Below are 21088 nucleotides of genomic sequence, written 5' to 3'. Positions count from 1 at the left end.
GGGAGCACACAGGACAAAAGGCCTAATAGGCTGATCGAGTGGGAACAGGAAAGGGGGGAATAGAGTGCCCTTCCAAGAGCAGGGAGGAATGTACTCCCTTTGCCTTTCTTATGGCCCGGCGCGAAATGCACCACTATGCACTGTCTGGATCTGTATGGCACTTGAAAGGACTGTCGTATGTGGTTGTATTACCTACCTTAGTTAAACTCACTGACTGTAATTCACTCTGGATAAGAGCATCCGTAAAATGACCAAAATGTAGATGCAAATGCACGGGAGGACGTGATTGTGTCTTACTTAATGACGCCATCCTCCATGTAGATGTCAGCATAAAAGGACTGGTCGTCATTGACGATCCTCCCGCCTTTGACCAGAAGCCTGTCGCTCTGGAGAGAGAGAGAGAGAAAGAAAGAAAGAAAGAAAGGAGAGTGAGAAAGAAAGAGAGGAGAGAGAGAGAGAAAGAAAGGGGTGGGGGTTGGAGGGAGGGAGGGAATGTTAGAAAGCCCAACGCAATGGCATCAGTATTCCGGCAATTCCAGCAGACACTTATTTGGGGGGGGGGGGGGTTCTTGTTGTTGCGCAATCTCCCATTAGCAGCTGGGGTGGAACAAGAGCCATTTGTTTGGAATGTCTGACTCCCCCATCCACACAAGGCAGGGCTAATGAGAATTGCCTGCCACTCACACAGATTACATAGCAACGACACAGCAACCTACATTTTACACATTGCTGGATGGGTGGATGGCCCAGTAGTCACATAGATGAGGTTGGACTAGATAGACGAGACTAGATAACATAGCCTGTGAGAAAGGGCGTGGTCGTCTAGCCCCTCAGCTGCTGCGACAGAGACAGCCACTAGACCACTGGCGAACCCTCTCCATGGTAACCCTTTGCTACAGCAGGGTCACTCAGACAGGCTTGAGCGGTGGGCTGGCATGTCTGTTAGAGACACGCCTCACAGGGAACGGGGCGTAATGCTGAGCGACAGCGAATGGCCCACGACTGCTGAGAGAGAGAGAGAGAGAGAGAGAGAGAGAGTTGCTGTCATGTTGACATTAGCATTGAGGCCTCTCCTCTGGTCAGACCATTAGATTCTAGAACTAGACCAGGACATAGAGTGACCAAAGTCAAATGGCTTTTTTAACTGTATGAATAATGTTTGTCCGGTACTCATTATCCTTTCACACTGTGTAAAATACCTAGGTTCAGTTCACTACCCCGTAAGGAAACAGAATCGGAGTGTTCCAATTGGAACGTGGTGTGAGTTGTGATTTACCATCTTGGCTGCGGAGCCAAGATAGTAACCCCACCCTCCCTAACGGCTTTAATTGAAGCCATACTCTACTGTATACACGTAGCCTTAGTGATGTATCCCCGACACCTGCACAGCTCACACCAAACACTGGCTAGTCTTCCAGACAATGTAGTAGGGACGGGAGGGAGAGAGAGTCTTCTGAGCCACACAAGTCGCCCCACTCCGCCTGGAACAGGCAGCACACAGTGTACAGCACAGAGGCAGACGGAAAGAGAGCACGTATACTGTCTACAGGGTTACTTACAGAATGGCCCCCCACCACCCACACACTGCACAGCCCCACTAATCTATACCACACCACTACCTTCAGGGGTTTTGGAACTGAGTATGTTTCAGATTGCTAGTACATAAGCAGATGGTATTGCGTAACGATATTCCCAATTTCTCACACAACGCAGCTGGCTAGCCCCTGAGGGGGGAAAGGCTGGATATCGTGGCTAGCTAAGGGGTGATGGTTCACTGACCCAAGGGGAGTGAATGTATCTAACACCAGTCCAAAGATCATGAGGACGTCATCGCCCTTAAATTATCCCTATACGGTGTTTGATTGATGGTCTAGACCAGGCCTGGGCATCTCCAGTCCTCGGGGGCCTGATTGGTGTCACACTTTCCCCACATCCCTAACAAACACAGCTGATTTCAACGAATTGCATTCTAAACTGAAGATGATGATTAGTTGATTATTGGAGGTGTGTTAGCTGGGACTGGGGCAAAAGTGTGACACCGATCAGGCCAAGGGAAGGACTGGAGTTGCCCAGGCCTGATCTAGATGGTCTACTGTGCTGCATAGGTACCTGGGCTAGACTGTGTTGCAGTAAAGACATACCCACATGCACCGGGCCTGACTGCAGATTGTGTGCCTGAACACCCGCCCCCATCTGTCACTCTGTACCTCAGGCCTCAGTCCTGTCATCACCAATCAGAGCCAGGATCAAAACTGAATCCTCACTTTCATCATATCTGACTAACTACTACTACTACTATCCTACTCTTCTGCTGTACTTATACCAGCATCTGTATGACCACACTGCCAAAATATTATACAGATATATTACTTCATTTATTGCTTCTTCAATCATACATCATAATTTGAGATCCTGTGGCCAAAACCTCTAACGGTCTCACTTAGCTACATGCTAAGCTCAGCCCTTCCACTCACAGGCCCAGCAATAGGCCCCAAGCAATAGGGCTTCGAGTCAGATTTCACAAGCGACAGATGTTGGATCTTAATTTGATCACCCTGTCGCAGGAGAAGTTTCAGGAAATGTAAAATGTGTCGCGTATTTGAGGTTGCAAAAAATGCTTCTGAAGATTGTAACTTCCACTTAGACATTTTAGACTTGATTTGCCCTTACGAAAAATGTCAACCAACGCCGTCTCAAATAGCTGCCAGTCCCTTTTTAATAGCCAGGCAACAACACACATTTCAGCAAGTAAATGCCTGTTTCAAATAAATGCCGGGTCTAAATGAATTGTTTACGAGGTTTAATGTTTGATTTGTGAGATTCAATAATTCAGTAATGACTCTAAAAAATGATGGCCATCATCCATTTTTTTTATTGCCAGTAAGAAACTGCTGGCCATTGGCTGCCTACAGCTGAGAACTACTAGCTAACTGGCAAGCGCAAAAATAGTCAATAACTTCGGGAGTACTGACCCTGGAAATCTGCCGATACCCCTATAGTGGCGAAAGTAAGAACCGCCGAAAATGCCCAGTCAAAGAGGAGAATAATTATTGTCAAGGAAAAGTTAATAGAAATAGAGGCAAACTAAGAAAAAAAGAAACATAACACAGTGCAGGAAATTATTAACTGATTAAAATTCTCTAAGTGAATGCTGGAATTAAACAATTAACTATGCAAATGAGCAAAAGCTGTGCATTAAGGAAATAAGACACCTGACTCAAATAGAAGCCTGTCACTAATAAGCGCCTGTTGTGTCCAGTGATTTAATCAAATAAACGTCTAGGCTATTAATTGAAGTTTTATGGTAAACCCTTTCAAAAATGTCCATTATACTTCACATTTTCTGTTGCTGCAGGATTATTTTCCTGCTGTAGCAAACTGGCTCAAACTAAGATCCTACATATATAGGCCTTTGTCCACCATCTCAATGCTTCAGTGGATTAATGGAGCAGAATAAGTTCTTATATAAAATAATAATAATAATATAAATAAATGAGAGAAAGTAAAACGTTTTGGAGGTATTGTTCATCAGGATTGCGATTTTGTGAACATTCGTGTTTTCATGTGGTGGAACCTTGCTGTGGCTGGAAATGACTGAATGCACTGAAATGTTCATAGACCAGTGGTCTCCGCTGTGTAAACAAGGGTATCTCCTAGGTGATTATAATGATCAGAGAATCCAGTGATTTCCCTGGGCTCAGTATGAAACCCCAACCCTCAAATGCATAACTCTGTAGAAATCCCACTGAAAAGAATGAGGGAAAAGAAAGATAGTCTTTGTTTTTGCAAGACATTCCCCAACCTTTCTTACAACATAAACATGACAGCAATTAAAAGAGTAAAACGATACAGGCAATCTGCGGTGGTTAAACGCTTTGACAGGATCCCATAGTTGCAGTGGTGTTCATATGAGACCAGCCAAAATCCTTGAGGTGTGACTGCACACCATTGGTCTATAATGGTGGATTTGCAGATGGGTCACGACAGGAACTGTAAAATATTGTTCACTGTTAAACTTACTCATAAACAAGTCAAACCGCCACCTGTGGAGAGTCCCATCAGTGCAACCACAAGCCATGCAGAGCTTGAGGATAGCGATGGAACCAACTGATGTGAAAATCACACACACCTGTGTGCTCACTGTATCCTTACAGTGCTACTAAAATCTCAGTCTATGAAAAAAGTTCCACGGAAATCAGAGAGAAAACTATATCCATACTATATCTAAGGACATTTCTGGCATAACAGTATCTTCCTCACTGACTCTTTGTGCGTTAACGTTTTTTCCAGTTCAAATGTTCACTTTAACGTAGGCTACACATCATCTCAAACGTATCATTTTGCCTTCGACTGGTAACTGGGATGAGTGTGTGTCGTGCACTTGGTCTAGTGCTGTCCACTTTGGTCCACGTCAAAGCCCCGCCCGATCACTTAGGCTGACCTTGACTAGGTCATGTGCCATTGGGCCTACCCCCGCCTGTCAATCAACCAGGCTGCAGCCAGTTACAGTAAAGGAGAACAAAAATACCTTAATGGGTAGTGTGTCTATGTTTGTGTCCCAAATGGCACTGGATAAAACCTCCCGGGTGGCGCAGTGGTCTAGGGCACTGAATCGCAGTGCTAGCTGCGCCACCAGAGTCTCTGGGTTCGCGCCCAGGCTGGGCTGGGTTCGCGCCCAGGCTCTGTCGCAGCCGGCCGCAACCGGGAGGTCCGTGGGGCGATGCACAATTGGCATAGCGTGGTCCGGGTTAGGGAGGGTTTGGCCGGTAGGGATATCCTTGTCTCAGTATGTAAAAATGTAATGAAATGTAAAAAAAAAGTAATAAAATGTATGCACTCTACTGTAAGTCGCTCTGGATAAGAGTGTCTGCTAAATGACTAAAATGTAAATGTAAAATAAAAGGCCTTGGTCAGTGCTTATAAGGAATAGGGTGAGGTTTGGGACACATACAGCCTCTATGTAGAGCCCATCCACTGCACTGGCCTGGCGTGGCACACAGACAGATACTGTGTGTGTGTGTGTGTGTGTGTGTGTGTGTGTGTGTGTGTGTGTGTGTGTGTGTGTGTGTGTGTGTGTGTGTGTGTGGCGGGGTGGTTGTTGTCGGCATGTTACAGATCACAGGATTTCATTAATAGTTTAAAGCTTACACAATGTGGAACAATCGGAGGATTAGGATCGTGAGACATGCTCGTGATAAAATCTCCTCCTGAGGTCAAAAAAGGCCTAAGTGAACAGGGGTTTGCTGCAATTTGACATTGAGAACAACCAATATAAGTCCTTGTACACAAGGTTGAATTTACATCGAACTTCAGAAATGATGACGAGGTCAAAAGGTATGAAGTTGTATCGAGTCCTCATCTTGACCAGTGTTTCCCAATCCTGGCCCTGGGGACCAAACGGGGTACGCATATTTTTTTTGCACTAGCACTAACTAACACACCTGATTACACTCATCAAAGGCTTGCTAATGAGTTGATTAGTTGAATCAATTGTGTGCTCGGGGGAGGAAAAATAAAGTGCATTCCTTCGGGTCGCCAGGGCCTGGAATGGGAAATACTGTTCTTGACCATGTTCCAAGCTGTATCGTATCGTGGCAAGGTCCGTTTTTCCAAATGTCAGTCGACTGTAGGCAAAGAAGAAGCCAATATTGGGGTGAAAGCTTTCTGAACACGACTCTTCGATGACATTCATGTCATTGTCATGCTAGTACCCAGAACACTAATACAACTATGGAGCTTCCTAAAGGGAACTGTCCCTTTCACTAATATACAAGCCAGAAAATACTAAAGATAGTGTAAATGAAGAACTGTATGCTGCATTGTGTAGGTTTGTGAAGGTTTTTTTCCACTCTGACCAAATTGAGACGAGCACAAATAACCGTCAGAGAGGCATTTGCAACAGGCCAGTTCCTTGTGGACATCTGCAGAGTTTGACTGGGAACAGTGCTGCCATGTGTTATTGCTAACAGGGAAAACACAGCAGCCAAAACACACAGAGCCAAGAGGATATTACAGAGGCGTCCATTAACTGTGAGACCCTTATCTGTGAGGCGGGCAGGCAGGCAGGCAGGCGCAGGCAGGCAGGCAGGCAGGCAGGCAGGCAGGCAGGCAGGCAGGCCGAGACCAATGGAAGGGGGAAGACATCCTGCTGCATGCGAGCCAGTGCCTCTGCTTCCCTCAGCCGTGTTGCTTAGTGACAAAAATATTGACTTTTCGCTCAAAAGCACATTCGACATTTTTTTCTGCGGAAAAGTCAAAACAATAGGACATTTCAATCGAAATAAATTGCCTAGCCACCACATCACAGAGGCAGGTCTCCAGCAGTGTGATCTTGTGACAGGCCAAAGTACACTCAAATCTGGTTCCGATTGGGCCTGCCCACCATCTCCTTCCAGAATGGGAAAATGGCCTCATGTCAAGAGGCTAGAGCTAGGGAAACAAGGTTAACCGACGTGCTATGTCTCTATGCAGGTTACCATGGAGAGTGGATGGCAATAGCTGGGTGGTCACAGCAGGATGTTTTGATTGCAGTCGGGCCCACTTTGCAGACAGTGTGGGGATGGAGGCGCCCTGTTTTGAGGTGCCGGTTGGGGGAAATCGTGTTTTTTCTGGGTAAGGCCTGTCAGTCCTGCCCACATATACAGGTTCCAGCTGGGGGGGATTATTGATGACATGCACGGCACTACAGTGGGCTACTGTGAGGACATGGAAAAAGCATAACCACACCTAGAAATCTGACATGGCCTCCGCTGTTCCCAGACATAGGGAAACAGCTGGAATGTAAAGGGGGGTAGAAATAAACTAGGAAAATCATTCCCAATACAATATATTTCTCAGCTTGTCAGGCTATAGCCTACATATAATTACACTGTAAAGAACTGTCTATTAATAATTGTTTAAAGGATAATAGATTCTCGATTCTGTCAAGTTGGTGTTATCACACATTATTTTGGAGTCAGGTAAATATTGTACATATTGGGTAAAGTCATACAGTAGGGTAAAGTCATAGGTCTACAAGAAAGTAGATATGTAGAATTGATGATGAAGCATACAATAGTGCCCCCAAGGGCCAGTACAGCCCGAGGTCCTCGATTTAGCAGCAGGTGTATTACCTTTACAGGCCACACAAAGATGTTCAAAGCCCCCACACAAAATAAAACATGTTAAAATATACACATAGAAAACATGCACAACCGGTTCCTAAAACATTATCGTGCGTCCTCATGCTTTACATGTGAGAGGACCGCTGCAAGCCAGCCGGCGTCCACCCCCAATCAGTCAGTGATATCAGACGAGACAAAGGGCGTCTCTCCTGGAATAGAACATCACCCTGAGCTGCAACAATGAACACGCAGCCATTTCAGACAGACCCAGAGCTGTGCTGCAGTAGCAGCATCAATCCCGGCCACCACGTTGCTTGCACCGATTTAGACTCCCAACCCCTTTAGGCACCGCACCGGCGAATTCTATTACATTATGTTCTAGTGATGCAGAATTCGAAATGACCCATTTTACAGGCGGGTTATCGCATCTGATCACACATGGGCGTGGGAGATTCTTTTTTTCTCTCCCTGCACCAGTCCAGACGCTCAGATTGCCTACAGCTGGACAAATACATATGTATTTAACAGAATGGGTGTGTACAACGTGGTTTATTATGATACATAATTAAAGTAGTTCAATAATGAAAACGAATAGGCTATATATTTCCTCGATTCACACAGTTATAACTTATTTATTCCTTTGTATTCGTTTTTTCTTATCATAGGAGGTCGAGTTTTCAACATATTTGGCCCTGTAGGATACAAAAAAAGAATACAAAACGCGATAATGTCATGTATTATTTATTTTTAAAAGAATACGATTTCCTACATCATTTTCTCTCTTTCCTCAATCGTTCAAGTTGCCACAATTGAGTAAAAAAAACGAAAGCTATAACAATTACAGCCCAGTGTGAAGATGCAGGTTATTTTATTTATTTGATTATATATCTTGCCCATGAGCCACATGCACTGCGCACGGGTACCATGCCATCCTCAACAAAGAAGATGCAAGTTACCTTTAAGAAAACGCCTTGTTCTGTCTCTCGGGCTGTCACTATTGTGGCCAATCATGCCACCTCATTCTGCACTACCTAGCAATGTATCTCATTTTCCAGCGGCTATGTTCAATAGACTATCGTAATGGTTAGGAAAATATTCCACACTGATGAGAAAAGCCGGTATGCATCTGCCCACGAATTGCTATTGCCACAGCCCTGAATAGCGGTTACATAAAAAAAAGGAAAGACAAAAACCAATACACTGATTTGCAACAATCAAGCATGCACGTTTCAAGAATAATTGAGGCAGATATTACTTTCTACTTACTGTGATCTTTGGAATATTCTTTTTGCCTTGATAAGAATGCCCAGACATGATTGCGACTGAAAACTGATTCCACCTCTGAACAAAGCCTTGAAATATTCCCCTCTGGATGCTTCTGCGGCTACAGCCTGGATGGGAAAACTAGGGAATGGTCGCCTCTCTCTGCAATGTAAAGTGCGCTTCGTAGTGAGCTAGAAAGTCTACTCTGATCATCCGGTGGACTCCTCCCTCAATACAGTCTAATTTGTAAAGCTGCAATGCTCAAATCATTCCACAAGAGGACGCTCAACCGCAGGTGTTGGCGACCACTATGAGCTCGCTACTTTATAGCTTTGTTGTGTAAACCCAATGGTGTGTTCAACATGCTACGCATGCAGCGCTAATAGATCCCAGCAGGCGAACAATGCACTAGTTAATTCACGGCTGAATTGATCATAAGAACCGGTGCGGCCGTGGATAGCCAATGGGCAGAGCATGTAGGTACCACGCGGTAGACTAGGCCTATATACTGTATTCTCTGTGGAGCTGAGACAAGAGGGGCGTGGGCCTGACAGGTTAGACTACAGCGGGACTGTGCCAAATGAGCTGGAGGAGGGTGCTACTGAAGCTAAGGATGGGGCAGGCTGTCCTATCCGCTTCCCCTGTGTAGTCCTATTTCTAAGCTCAGCAAGTGACAAATCCACCTTTTTTTTTTTTTTTTTTTAATTGGAGGTCGGTATTTTCACTGTAAAGCGACTTATGTCAAGTGATCTTTTTTCCCCAGACAAAATAAAGTAGAACGGCTCTCAAATAGGCCTACCATTCATATTATTTTACTGGGAGTGGTCTAGCCTTCAGACGCCATACAAATGGTTATCCATACACACTAGAAGAGACGACTTCCTGAGTATCCACAACCCACCAATCACGTATGATTTATTGTAAAGGCAACGCATGAGTTTCTTCAGTGGCATGTGATAACTAGGAAACATGATAGGGTTGTACAGTACAAATGCACAACAACTCTAGCGTTTCCCCCTTTTCCATTTTTTTATGGGCTACAAAATATTGAGATGCAGTATTTCAGGGAGAGCTGATATCTGTGTCCGTGATCTCGGTAATTATTGGGCTAGACTGGTCGACCTCCTGTTATTATGAACAAAGAGGGTGGAGCTTGCTGGTGAGTAACAGCTGTCGGACCCACAGAGCCTGTCACTGTCCCCACCCTGCCATGTGTCTCTATTGTCTGGGCCTCAGTAGAGCAGACCCCCTTCCCTAATGCACTGATAATGAGGTTCTGTGAATCAAAAACAACCCTGTGTGTGTGTGTGTGTGTGTGTGTGTGTGTGTGTGTGTGTGTGTGTGTGTGTGTGTGTGTGTGTGTGTGTGTGTGTGTGTGTGTGTGTCGTGCGTGTGTGCGTGCGTGTGTGTGTGTGTGTGTGCGAGCATCTGTATGGTGTATGTATCTCAAAGTACCAATGGATTATCATGAGTTTAAAAGGGGCTATGAGAGATGCTGTGTACATTAGTCCAGGAAATATCCGTACAATATAAACAAGAAAACCGAGGAGGAAGTCATTTAGTGAGGAATGACAAGGTGCTTCCTAATAGCACACTGTTGACATGTCCTTTCATGGATGTGGACAGACCAGTTATTACTTCAGCATTTACTATCCCTGGAGAATGCATCAACAAAGCACTCAAAGTTGGCTGAATATTTCCTCTGTAAGCGCAGAAGGCACACTGAATGATACAGATGGAAATGTATGATATTCCCATTCAAATCCAAATACAGTAATAGACAGTTATTCTAGTCTTTGACGTTCTAAAAGTAATGCACAAGATCATATACTCATAGGTACAGACAGGAAGCTGGGTATCATGTACAGGCCAGCCACAGAGGGGCGTGACAGACAGGAAGCTGGGTATCATGTACAGGTCAGCCACAGAGGGGCGTGACAGACAGGAAGCTGGGTATCATGTACAGGCCAGCCACAGAGGGGCGTGACAGACAGGAAGCTGGGTATCATGTACAGGCCAGCCACAGAGGGATGTGACAGACAGGAAGCTGGGTATCATGTACAGGCCAGCCACAGAGGGGCGTGACAGACAGGAAGCTGGGTATCATGTACAGGTCAGCCACAGAGGGGCGTGACAGACAGGAAGCTGGGTATCATGTACAGGCCAGCCGCAGAGGGGTGTGACAGACAGGAAGCTGGGTATCATGTACAAGCCAGCCACAGAGGGGTATTACAGACAGGAAGCTGGGTATCATGTACAAGCCAGCCACAGAGGGGTCTGACAGACACCTTCCACCCTGTGGGCCAAAGGGGATTAAACTCCCTAAACCCTATCCCCCTACAGCCCCAACCCCCCTGGGCCGAGGCCCTAACCCATTACCACCATGACAGGAATTTCACGGATGCTGGGGGAGTGTGGAGAGAAAGGCCATCCCTGGAGCATTACCCTGACGGGCAGAGGACAAAGAGAGGGCCCTCCCATGGTTTGGCCACCTCCCTGAATCTAAGACAAGGCAGGGCACGGAGACTCTCCATCCCTGGTTGTTTGTTTGAAGAGGTACCTACCGTTCCACTGAGACACAAGCCTTAGTGGTGTTGCTGCACAAATTAAGGCTTTCAATGGAGTAGAGAAAGGGGATGATTCATTCCCAGTGTGCTCATGTAAAGTGTAGGTGTGTCACAGGAGACTTAAGAGCTGCGCTGACGAAAAAATACAATTTTATGAAGATGGGAGCACATGGTTTTCAATACTTTAATATGCTATCTTAATAAACATTGTATTGTGAGGCTTCATACTCTGGCCTCATGTGGTAGGGCATGATTATAACTTCATAATGAAACATTGATTTTATAGAGTACTGATAGGAGTGCACATTCGTGTGAAACAGAACTTGCATTCCCTAGACGTTTCAGCTGAAGTTCCGTGTGGCATTCGCTTGCATGAGAGGGCAGAACAGAAAGAAGCTCCCAGGTTTAATTTGGCTGACATTAGTTGTCAGACTGATATGTCACCACCACAAGATGGGGGCAACACAGGACACAGGAGACTCAGATCAGACGGTCAGATCAGGGCTGCAGAATTGCAGTTCCACATCGGTCCACATGGGGACCCTAGCAGCCACAAGAGGCATGTCAGAGTCATGGCTAGATGCAGCTGATTTTTTTGTTGTTGAGCATTTTAGCTAACCCTGACTCTTTTCCTAACCTTAAACTAATTATCCTAACCTCCTGACTTGCTACGAAAAGTCAACTCTGACCGTAGCTGTATACCATCTAGTCAAAACCGTATATCAGTCTATGATGACACACCACTAGTCCTCACTGATGCCTGGATAGAAATGTCGCCTTGATTTATTATGCAACAGGAGACAATCTGCCATCACAGCACAAACTGGCAGAGAGTGAGAAGACACTTCACTGCGCTGAATCAGCGCGTCATGGAGTGCAGTTAGTGACCTGGTGAGAAGACACTTCACTGCGCTGAATCAGCGCGTCATAGAGTGCAGTTAGTGACCTGGTGAGAAGACACTTCACTGCGCTGAATCAGCGCGTCATAGAGTACAGTTAGTGACCTTGGTTTTGCTTGGTCCGTCTCTTTACTTGTTCTGTGCTAAGTTTGGGTGTGTGTCTAGGATTGACTGGCACAGCTATGACTATAGTGTAATCATCCTCACTCAACCTAATGGATTTTCTCATCTCTGAGCCAAAGGGATTACGGTATAGCAGGGCCAGGAGACAGTGTCTCAGCCCCAAATGGCACCCTATCCCCTAGTTCACTAGAAAGTGAATAGGGTGCCATTTGGAAAACACACAGTGAATCATCACTTTGTGTTGCCCACAAGCTCAACTGAAGTCGTTTCCAAATAGAGATATTCAGAAGCTTCATGACAGAACCCACAAGTCTTCATTTAAACCAACTTTATGATGGTTTAAAGGACAAGTAATGTTATACTGTAATTTCCCACCAATGACATTACAATAGGAATAAAGAGGACTTCAGACACAGGATGGATTCATAACTCACATCACCTAGTCTATTTTAACCATCTGAGCTTCCTCTCTCAGCATGAGACAAACGAGAGACGGTTGTTGCTTGAGGTATACCAGAAAGTGTCCATTCTGGTATACCTCCAACATCCATTATAAGAATTGGTGCACAGATTCCAAAAATAACAGTGAGAAATATTTGAAATGCTTCAATGCTTAATAAGTTGTGTTCATTTTGCTCAAACCTCGAATAAACTGCACACTGACATGTTCTGAAAGAGACGAAGTGGAACATATGCCATTAAAAAAAAAACTCACAGAATAATTCCTCAACAATGTCCTACTGGATTCCTTTTATATTCTTCTTATAACCTGCAAGGTTGATGTATGATAATTCAAATGCATTTGTTTTTATCTGAGACTAACAATTATGACATATGTGGCCGATATACGATTGATCGAACTTGGCAAAATGTGTTTATTTGTGTTTTGACTGGAGTGGCGTGAGTTAGCCACCCAATCATAAGGATGAGAAATAAAGGGAGAAAGTACAAATTGTTTGTTTATTTCATGAGATTAAAGACTAACGCCAGGCTCAATGTGCGTTGGCAACATGTAAGTGGTAAATTGAGTAAAGCATTTCACATGACCAACTGCTCTGTGTCTCTTTGTGTTTGGCCAGAGTGAAGCAGCCAAAGGATGAACGGATTCCTAAATCTCCAGCAGGGGATCCAGAGCCACAGACCAATCTAATCAAATGCAACCAAATTTATACTGCAGCCTTCATCAAATTCCAGTATTTATAGCATTTCATTGTCATTCAGATACCTCTGCATCCCAAACCAGTTCCATTGATAGAAAAAAGTGGATTTTCCCCTCGAATGTTTGTGTATATGTTTGTGGTTGTATAAAGTACAGATGGATACTGGATGTTCAAAGTTCCCTTTACAACTTTGTTCACTTTCCACAAGCCTGTTGAGAGGCAGAATCACACACGCACACACACACACACACATTCTTTACACACACACACACACACACACATATAAAATATTTTATTTGAATCCACAAATCACATTACAGTCGAGAAGGATTAAAACATTTCCTAGGTCATAGATATTTGGGCACTTATGGATCCAGAAAGCAACTTTCTCCATACAGCAAGGCTGCCCATGACCGCTGACACAAAGCAGTAAGCTACCTCACTAGCTGCTTTGCGTATGTCCTATGCAGGCCTGCAATCTGAAGGCCACTTACTGTCAGCCTACAGTATGTACCTGGCCGAGACTCCCAAATATCAGCACAAGTTTGCGCTCATAACCAAGGCTGTTCGGGATTTGACACACACGCAAATATTGTAACAGTACAACATTACCATCATGCAATTTATGTAAATGGATGACACGTGTTAGATTGTCTCCACGGTGTGATATACAGTTGAAGCTTTTTTTCATTTAACTAGATAACAAAAAAAAGAATTTGAGGAAAGCTAAGTAGATACGCAATTAGTAGTCAATCGCTAAAAAAGAGGAAAGGAAACGTGATTAAATATTTCGCTTAAACCTGTAATTAATTCGTTAGATTGCGTATTGTGCTGTATTGATACGTTTAGGGTGTCAAACGGACTCTTTCTTACATCATTCATTATCCGGATGCACTTACAATGTAGTTGGCATAAACCCAACCAACCATTTTAGGGAGACAAGTTTCTCAAGGAGCCCTTTGATATGAGGACGAACAATTTGTCAAATGTCTGTTGCCATGACACAACATGAATTCATCTGTATGCTCCTCTGAATTTAGAGTTGAGTGTCAGTTGCCGTGCATCTCTTGTGTTTTATTGTATTTAGATCACTATTTTTTGAAACTGACGGGTACATTGTTTACTGCAGACATCTGTAGCACGCAAGAGTAGAACTTACCTTCTCGTCACCCAGGTTCTGTAGGACTTCCTTGCTTCTGGTACATTTTCTCTCTGTGCCAGAGTCTTTCATATCGTGCCAAATTACACTTTCTTTACATGGAGACCTCTCACTTGTAGGGCTCCTCGCCTCCTGCCCGGTCTCCGGTTTAGCAGTCCTAGGGGTTCTATTCCCACGTTGACCGACGCTCAGAGCATCAAAATCAATGGTTTTGCTCTCGTATGCTCCCTCAACGTTGCAAAACATACCTCCGTATTTTTGCCGGGGTACCTGGTCGGCCGTTCCGGGACGGGCGAGATACACCGGTAAGTCATCCTTCTCCTCCCTGTTCCAATTCTGCTTACGCTCGGCCATAGTGCGCTGTAGTGAAAGGAAAGAAGGCGAAAGTAGTTCTGAAACTGTTCTAGTGTGTCGCTGCACAGGGCAGGAGGAGGCAGGGGGAGTAGACTCGAGTCTCCAAACCAGAGGTGGCAGTGCTGCCCTGGGTCTCATGAAAACAAAGTGGTACCTGCAGCAGGAGCTTTTTTTTTACCCCTTCGTGCTGTTCAGTCACACATTTTAGATGTTAGCTTACCACAGATGCACCAAACTTCTTCAATGCATCATCGAGTAAAAATAAGTGCACCTGATATGGTTATAGTCTAGGCAACTGTCATCTCCTCTAAATAGGCCTATATTGAATAGCTTAAGACAACATATCTTACTTGTTATATAAATAACGTAACTGATTACTGGGTATTATTTTGTAAGGGAGTAGCCTAAGATAAGCAATTTAATCAGGGACACTTATTCAGGTAATATTCACGTATTTTGGCCACACCCATCTTTGGCGCTGTCCTTTCAGCACCATGCATGCTACCAGGCCAATAGCGTCTGTTGTTGTCGGGGCCTCATTGCTTTTATCTAGGTCTACACGACATGGCGGTTCAACCTTCAAACACACAATTTACCTCCATCACCCAGAAGAAAGGCACTACGTCTTTAAGCTTCTCCTGAGCCTGCAGATGACAGCGTCACTGTTCTCAGACACTGGCCTGATTACTTAGCAGAAATTAGACAGACAGGAGGCCTGCAGGAAGACAGATTCTAGCACGTCTCAAAGTGACAAAGTGCTGAGACAAGCGCAGGCAACAACTCATTCAGCTGGCTAAGTAGAAACACAACCGTTGGTAATATTCCCTGACACTCTCCCCAGCCAGGAGCCACACAGCAGTTTCTCACAAGGTCTGTTTGGGTGCCTTCAATTGGATTTGACCTACTTAGAAATACATTTACTGAGCCAACACAAGCATACTTTCTGCTGGATTCAGTGAGGCCATGTCTAGCTGTATAGTTGCATCCTCAAGTGCAACCTGGTCAGTTATTCTGTCTGTAAATCGAAGGCACTCCATATGTTACGTTCAGTATGTTGTGTATTAATTTGTGGAAGTCCATTAACCATTTCGTATGACATGTTATGAGTTACAATCTATATTACGTGTATATGTTACAATTTTGCAAAACATACAACATGTTCTGAATTTGTACAAATTCTAGCTAACATTTTAGTAATTTAGCAGTTGCTCTTATCCAGATTGATTTACAGGAGCAATTAGGATTAATGCCTTGCTCAGACAGATTTTTCACCTAGTCTGCTGAGGGATTTGAACAAGCAACCTTTAAGTTACTGGCCCAACTCTCTTAACCACTAGGCTACCTGCCACCCTAACAGTAGACAGGTATGTGCCTTTCCAAATCATGTCCAATCAATTGAATTTACCCCAGGTGGACTCCAGTCAAGTTGTAGAAACATCTCAAGGATGATCAATGGAAACAGGATGGACCTAAGCCCAATTTCCAGTCTCATAGCAAAGGGTCTGAAAACTTACAGTACCAGTCAAAATGTTGGACACACCTACTCTTTCAAGGTTTCTTTATATATTTTTTGAATATATATTTTCTACATTGTGGAATAATAGTGAAGACATCCAAACATGAAATAACATATATGGAATCATGTAGTCAGCAGCATACCACCCTGCATACCACCCACTGCTGGCTTGCTACTGAAGCTAAGCAGGGTTGGTCCTGGTCAGTACCTGGATGGTTTTGGATGAGTTGGACAGCAGAAGGAAGAAAAAGCAGCCAACAAGTGCTCAGCATATTTAGGAACTTCTTCAACACTGTTGGAAAAGCATTCCAGGTGCAGCTGGTTGAGAGAAGAGTGTGCAAAGCTGTCAAGGCAAAGTGGCTACTTTGAAGAATCTAAAATCTATTTTGATTTGTTTAACACTTTTTTTTGGTAATGATTCCATATGTGTTTTTTCATAGTTTTGCTGTCTTCACTATTATTCCACAATGTAGAAAATAGTACAAATAAAGAAAAAGCCTTGAATGAGTAGGTGTGTCCAAACTTTTGACTGGTACTGTATGTAAATAAGGTATTCATGTAAGGGATTCATTTGCAAACATTTCTTAATAACCTGCTTTCACTTTGTCATTATCGGTTATTCTGTGTAAATTGCTGAGGATTTTTATTTATCCATTTTAGAATAAGGCTTCAACGTAACAAAATGTGGAAAAAGTCAAGGGATCTGAATACTTTCTGAAGGTACTGTACATCAGAGTGTTGCTAAACCTACACTTGGCAACCAACTATAGGGTATAGTTGATTAACTTCGGTTTGGCTACAACTCAATGCACATGATACGGTACCTAAATGTAATAGTCAGTCGAGGTTTTTCTCAGTCCCATTAGAAATGACACATGTGGCTGTGAAGAGGAAGTCACATCACAGTGCCAAAACAAGAAGGTTTGAGTGGAGAGACAACTCTGGGTCACCCTGGTCCTAGCACAGTGAGATCAAACAGGCTGTGAAATGGCACCCTATTCCCTATATAGTGCACTACTTTTGACCAGAGCCCTATGGGGCACTATATAGGAAATAGGGTGCCATTTTGTGTTGCTTAGACATACTGTGTACAGTCACCAATCTCGTGACATGAGAATGCTGAACAGGGAGCACACAGCACTGTGACAACAGAGATGATATGCTTCAAAGCCTTAGATAATTTACACCCTTTTAAACTCAATCCGACGTGTTTTTTTCTTATTCAACTTCTAAATGCACCACGGTGTTCCTCGGCTCAGTTGCAAATTTGCCCACAATTCTTGGCAGTCTATTGTCAAACATTCTGAAAAATACAATTTATCCCTCGCACCAGTAAGTCTAGCTAAAAGATTACATTTAGCCCACCGACATGTACGAGTAACAGTGGTTTTCTGTCATCTGCGTGTGATTAAGGAATGAAGCTTCGCTCACTGTTTCCTCTCTCCCTTATTAGTATGATGTCATTCTGTTTCTGGGAGTTATAGTATAGTTGGTGTGATGTCATGGCTGCAAAGCTAACAGATCTAAATAAATGGTGCTGGATATTATGGGCACGTCAGAATGAATGACAAGAATGGTTCTCTAGTGATTATTGTGGAGTACACATAGCCCTGAGCCATATACAGTAGGTTGCTGAAGTCCCATTACAATGTGTAAGTCGAATAATAAATATTCCCATCTGATGATTTCCTCAGATGATTTTATCAGACTTCTCCACATGAATCATGAGATCACTTTTTGTCATTTGGACTTCTAGTAGAGAAGATCTATGGATGAAGTATTTGAACGTCATACCTTGAAGCCAACACAGCCCTGCAACATGCATTTGGTACATATTCAAGGATACAGCGATGGCTACAAGATGCTATTGTATACTTAGTGAGGCTTTTAAGCATGAACACGTGCCCACATTGGAGCATATGGAGCGTTATCAGCCATCATACTATTTAAAATGGATGAGAGGGCTTTGAAATGAATGCCCATAAAAAGATAACAGGTCCCATGTCTCCAGGGCCCTAAGTGCATATTCAGTTAGGCATGGTACAGCGATCCCTGACAAAGCTTAGACACAATGCACTGTCAATCCTCTTCATGCCTCTTGGCACCTACATTTACATATGTCATTCAGCAGACGCTCTTTTCCGGAGTGACTTACAGTAGGTGCGTTCATCTTAAGATGTCTAGGTGAGACAACCGCATATCACAGTTGTAGTAAGTACAATTTTCCTCAAGAAAGAAGTTATCAGCAAAGTTAATTAATGCTAGTAGTAAAAGACAAGTGCCGTTTAAAAACAAAATATGCTCTTTGAAGAGGTAGGGTTTCTGACGTTTTCAGGAAGATGGGCTGGGACTCTGCGGTCATATCTTCGGGGGGAAGCTGGTTCCACCATTGGGTGCCAGGACAGAAGAGCTTTGACTGGGCTGAGCGGGATCTGCCCTCCCGTAGGGGTGGGACGTCCAAGAGACCAGAGGTTGGCAGAACAGAGTGCTCAGGTTAGGATGTAGGGTTTGAGCATAGCCTGAAGGTAGGGAGGGGCAGGTCCTCTTGCTGCTCCGTAGGCAATCACCATGGTCTTGTAGTGGATGCGAGCTTCGACTGGAAGCCAATGGAGTTTGCGGAGGAAAAATCAAATCCAATCAATTACATTGGTCACATACACATATTTAGCAGACGTTATTGCAGGTGTAGCGAAATGCTTGTGTTCCTAACGCTAACAGTGCAGTAGTATCTAACAATTCACAACAATACACACAAATATAAAGTAAAAGAATGGAGTTAAGAAATATAAATATTAGGATGAGCAATGTTGGAGTGGCATTGGCAAAAATATAGTAGAATTGAATACAGTATATACTGCACATATGAAATGAGTAAAGCAGTATGTTAACATTAATAAATGTGACTAGTGTCCTAATATATAAAGTGACCAGTGATTCCATGTCTATGTACAAAAATCTAATCTAATCAAATCAAATTTTATTTGTCACATACACATGGCAGATGTTAATGCGAGTGTAGCGAAATGCTTGTGCTTCTAATTCAGACAGTGCAGTAATATCTAATAAGCAATCTAACAATTCCCCAACAACTACCTAGTACACACAAATCTAAAGGGGTGAATGAGAATACGTACCTGTAAATATATGGATGAGCGATGGCCGAGCGGCATAGGCAAGGTGCAATAGATGGTATTAAATACAGTATATACACATGTGATATGAGTAATGTAAGATATGTAAACATTATTCAAGTGGAATTGTTTAGAGTGCATTGTATAAAGTGACTCGGACAGCATCCTCTAAGGTACAGGGTTGAGTAACCGGATGGTAGCCAGCTAGTAATGGCTTTTTAACAGTCTGATAGTGATATAAGCTGTTTTTCAGTCTCTTTGTCCCAGCTTTGATGCACCTGTACTGACCTTGCCTTCTGGATGGTAACAGGGTGAACAGGCCGTGGCTCGGGTGGTTGATGTCCTTGATGATATTTTTGGCCTTCCTGTGACATCAGGTACTGTAGGTGTCCTGGAGGGCAGGCAGTGTGCCCCCGGTGATGCGTTGGGTAGACCGCACCATCCTCTGGAGAGTCCTGCGGTTGCGGGCAGTGCAGTTGTCGTACCAGGCTGTGATACAGCCCGACAGGATGCTCTCAATTGTGCATCTGTAAAAGTTTGTCAGAGTCTTAGAGGCCTAACCAAATTTCTTCAGCCTCCTGAGTTTGAAGAGGCGCTGTTGCGCCTTCTTCACCACACTGTGTGTGGGTGGACCATTCCAGATCGTCCGTAAACACTCCAGCCAGCTGGTCTGTGCATGCTCTGAGGATGCGGCTAGGGATGCCGTCTGGGCCAGCAGCCATGTGAGGGTTAACAAGTTTAAATGTCTTACTCACGTCAGTCACCGAGAATGAGAGCCCACAGTCCTTGGGAGTGGGCCGCGTCGGTGGCACTGTGTTATCCTCAAAGAGGGCAAAGAAGGTGTTTAGCTTGTCCGGGAGCAAGACGTGTGTCCTTGATGTGGCTGGTTCTCCCTTTGTAATCTGTGATTGTCTGTAGACCCTGCGACATAGGTTATGTGTCTGAGCCCTTGAATTGCAACTCCATTTTGTCTCTGTACTGACATTTTGCCTGTTTGATTTCCGTACGGAGGGAATAACTACACTCGTTGTCTTTGACCAAATTCCCAGTCACGTTCCCATGGTTAAATGCCGTGGTTCGCGCTTTCAGTTTTGCGCGAATACTGCCATCTATCAACGGTTTCTGATTTGAGTAGGTTTTAATTGACACAGTGGGAACAACATCGGCTATATACTTCCTGATGAACTCAGTCACCGTGTCAGTGTATATGTTGATGTTATTCTCAAAGGCTACGCAGAACATGTCCCAGTCCACATGATCAAAACAATCTTGAAGCATGGATTCCAATTGGTCAGAACAGCGTTGAATAGACCTTAGCACAGGTACTTCCTGTTTGAGTTTCTGCCTATAGGAAGGGATGAGCAAAAGGGAGTCATGATCTGATTTGCCGAAGGGAGGGCGGGGGTAGTAGTGGTCAAATATTTTAAAAGCGAGTACTACAGTCAATGTGTTGATAGAACTTCGGTAGCGTTTTCTTAAAATTTGCTTTGTTAAAATCCCCAGCTACAATAAATTTGGCCTCGGGATATGTGGTTTCCAGTTTGCACAAAGTCCATTGTAGGGCCGTAGTGGTATGGGCTTGAGGGGGAATATTCACGGCTGTGACTATAACCGAAGATAATTCTCATGCGGAGATAATACGATCGGCATTTGATTGTGAGGTATACTAGGTCGGGTGAACAAAAGGACTTGAGTTTCTGTACATTATCTCAATCACACCATGAGTAGTTAATCATGAAACATACATCCCCAACTTTCTTTTTTGTGAGAGTTCTTTATTCCTGTCTGCGAAATGTACTGAGAAACCAGCTTG

The 21088-nt window shown here is 44.0% G+C and overlaps 1 protein-coding gene across 4 annotated transcripts in view; it reads right to left on the bottom strand.

Annotated features, from left to right (window-relative positions):
* LOC129821029 (dihydropyrimidinase-related protein 3-like) overlaps window positions 1-14643 on the bottom strand; it is a 34129-nt gene extending 19486 nt beyond the window's left edge. For 2 of the 4 annotated variants that reach the window (XM_055878260.1, XM_055878269.1), the window contains exons 1-2: window positions 14275-14643; window positions 298-386 (exon numbers count right to left, since the gene is read on the bottom strand). In XM_055878260.1, coding sequence (XP_055734235.1) covers window positions 298-386; window positions 14275-14628 — 443 coding nt within the window. In that variant the 5' untranslated portion in view covers window positions 14629-14643. Of the gene's footprint in view, window positions 1-297; window positions 387-8369; window positions 8602-14274 lie in introns of those variants that run through there. The other 2 variants (XM_055878251.1, XM_055878243.1) reach the window with 2 other exon arrangements.
* Between the last annotated feature and the right edge of the window lie 6445 nt (window positions 14644-21088).

The sequence above is a fragment of the Salvelinus fontinalis genome, chromosome 2, assembly GCF_029448725.1.
Source record: "Salvelinus fontinalis isolate EN_2023a chromosome 2, ASM2944872v1, whole genome shotgun sequence".
Classification (NCBI taxonomy): Eukaryota; Metazoa; Chordata; class Actinopteri; order Salmoniformes; family Salmonidae; genus Salvelinus; species Salvelinus fontinalis.
The sequence above is the reverse complement of the archived record's forward strand: the minus strand, read 5'-3'. Positions and strand labels throughout refer to the sequence as shown.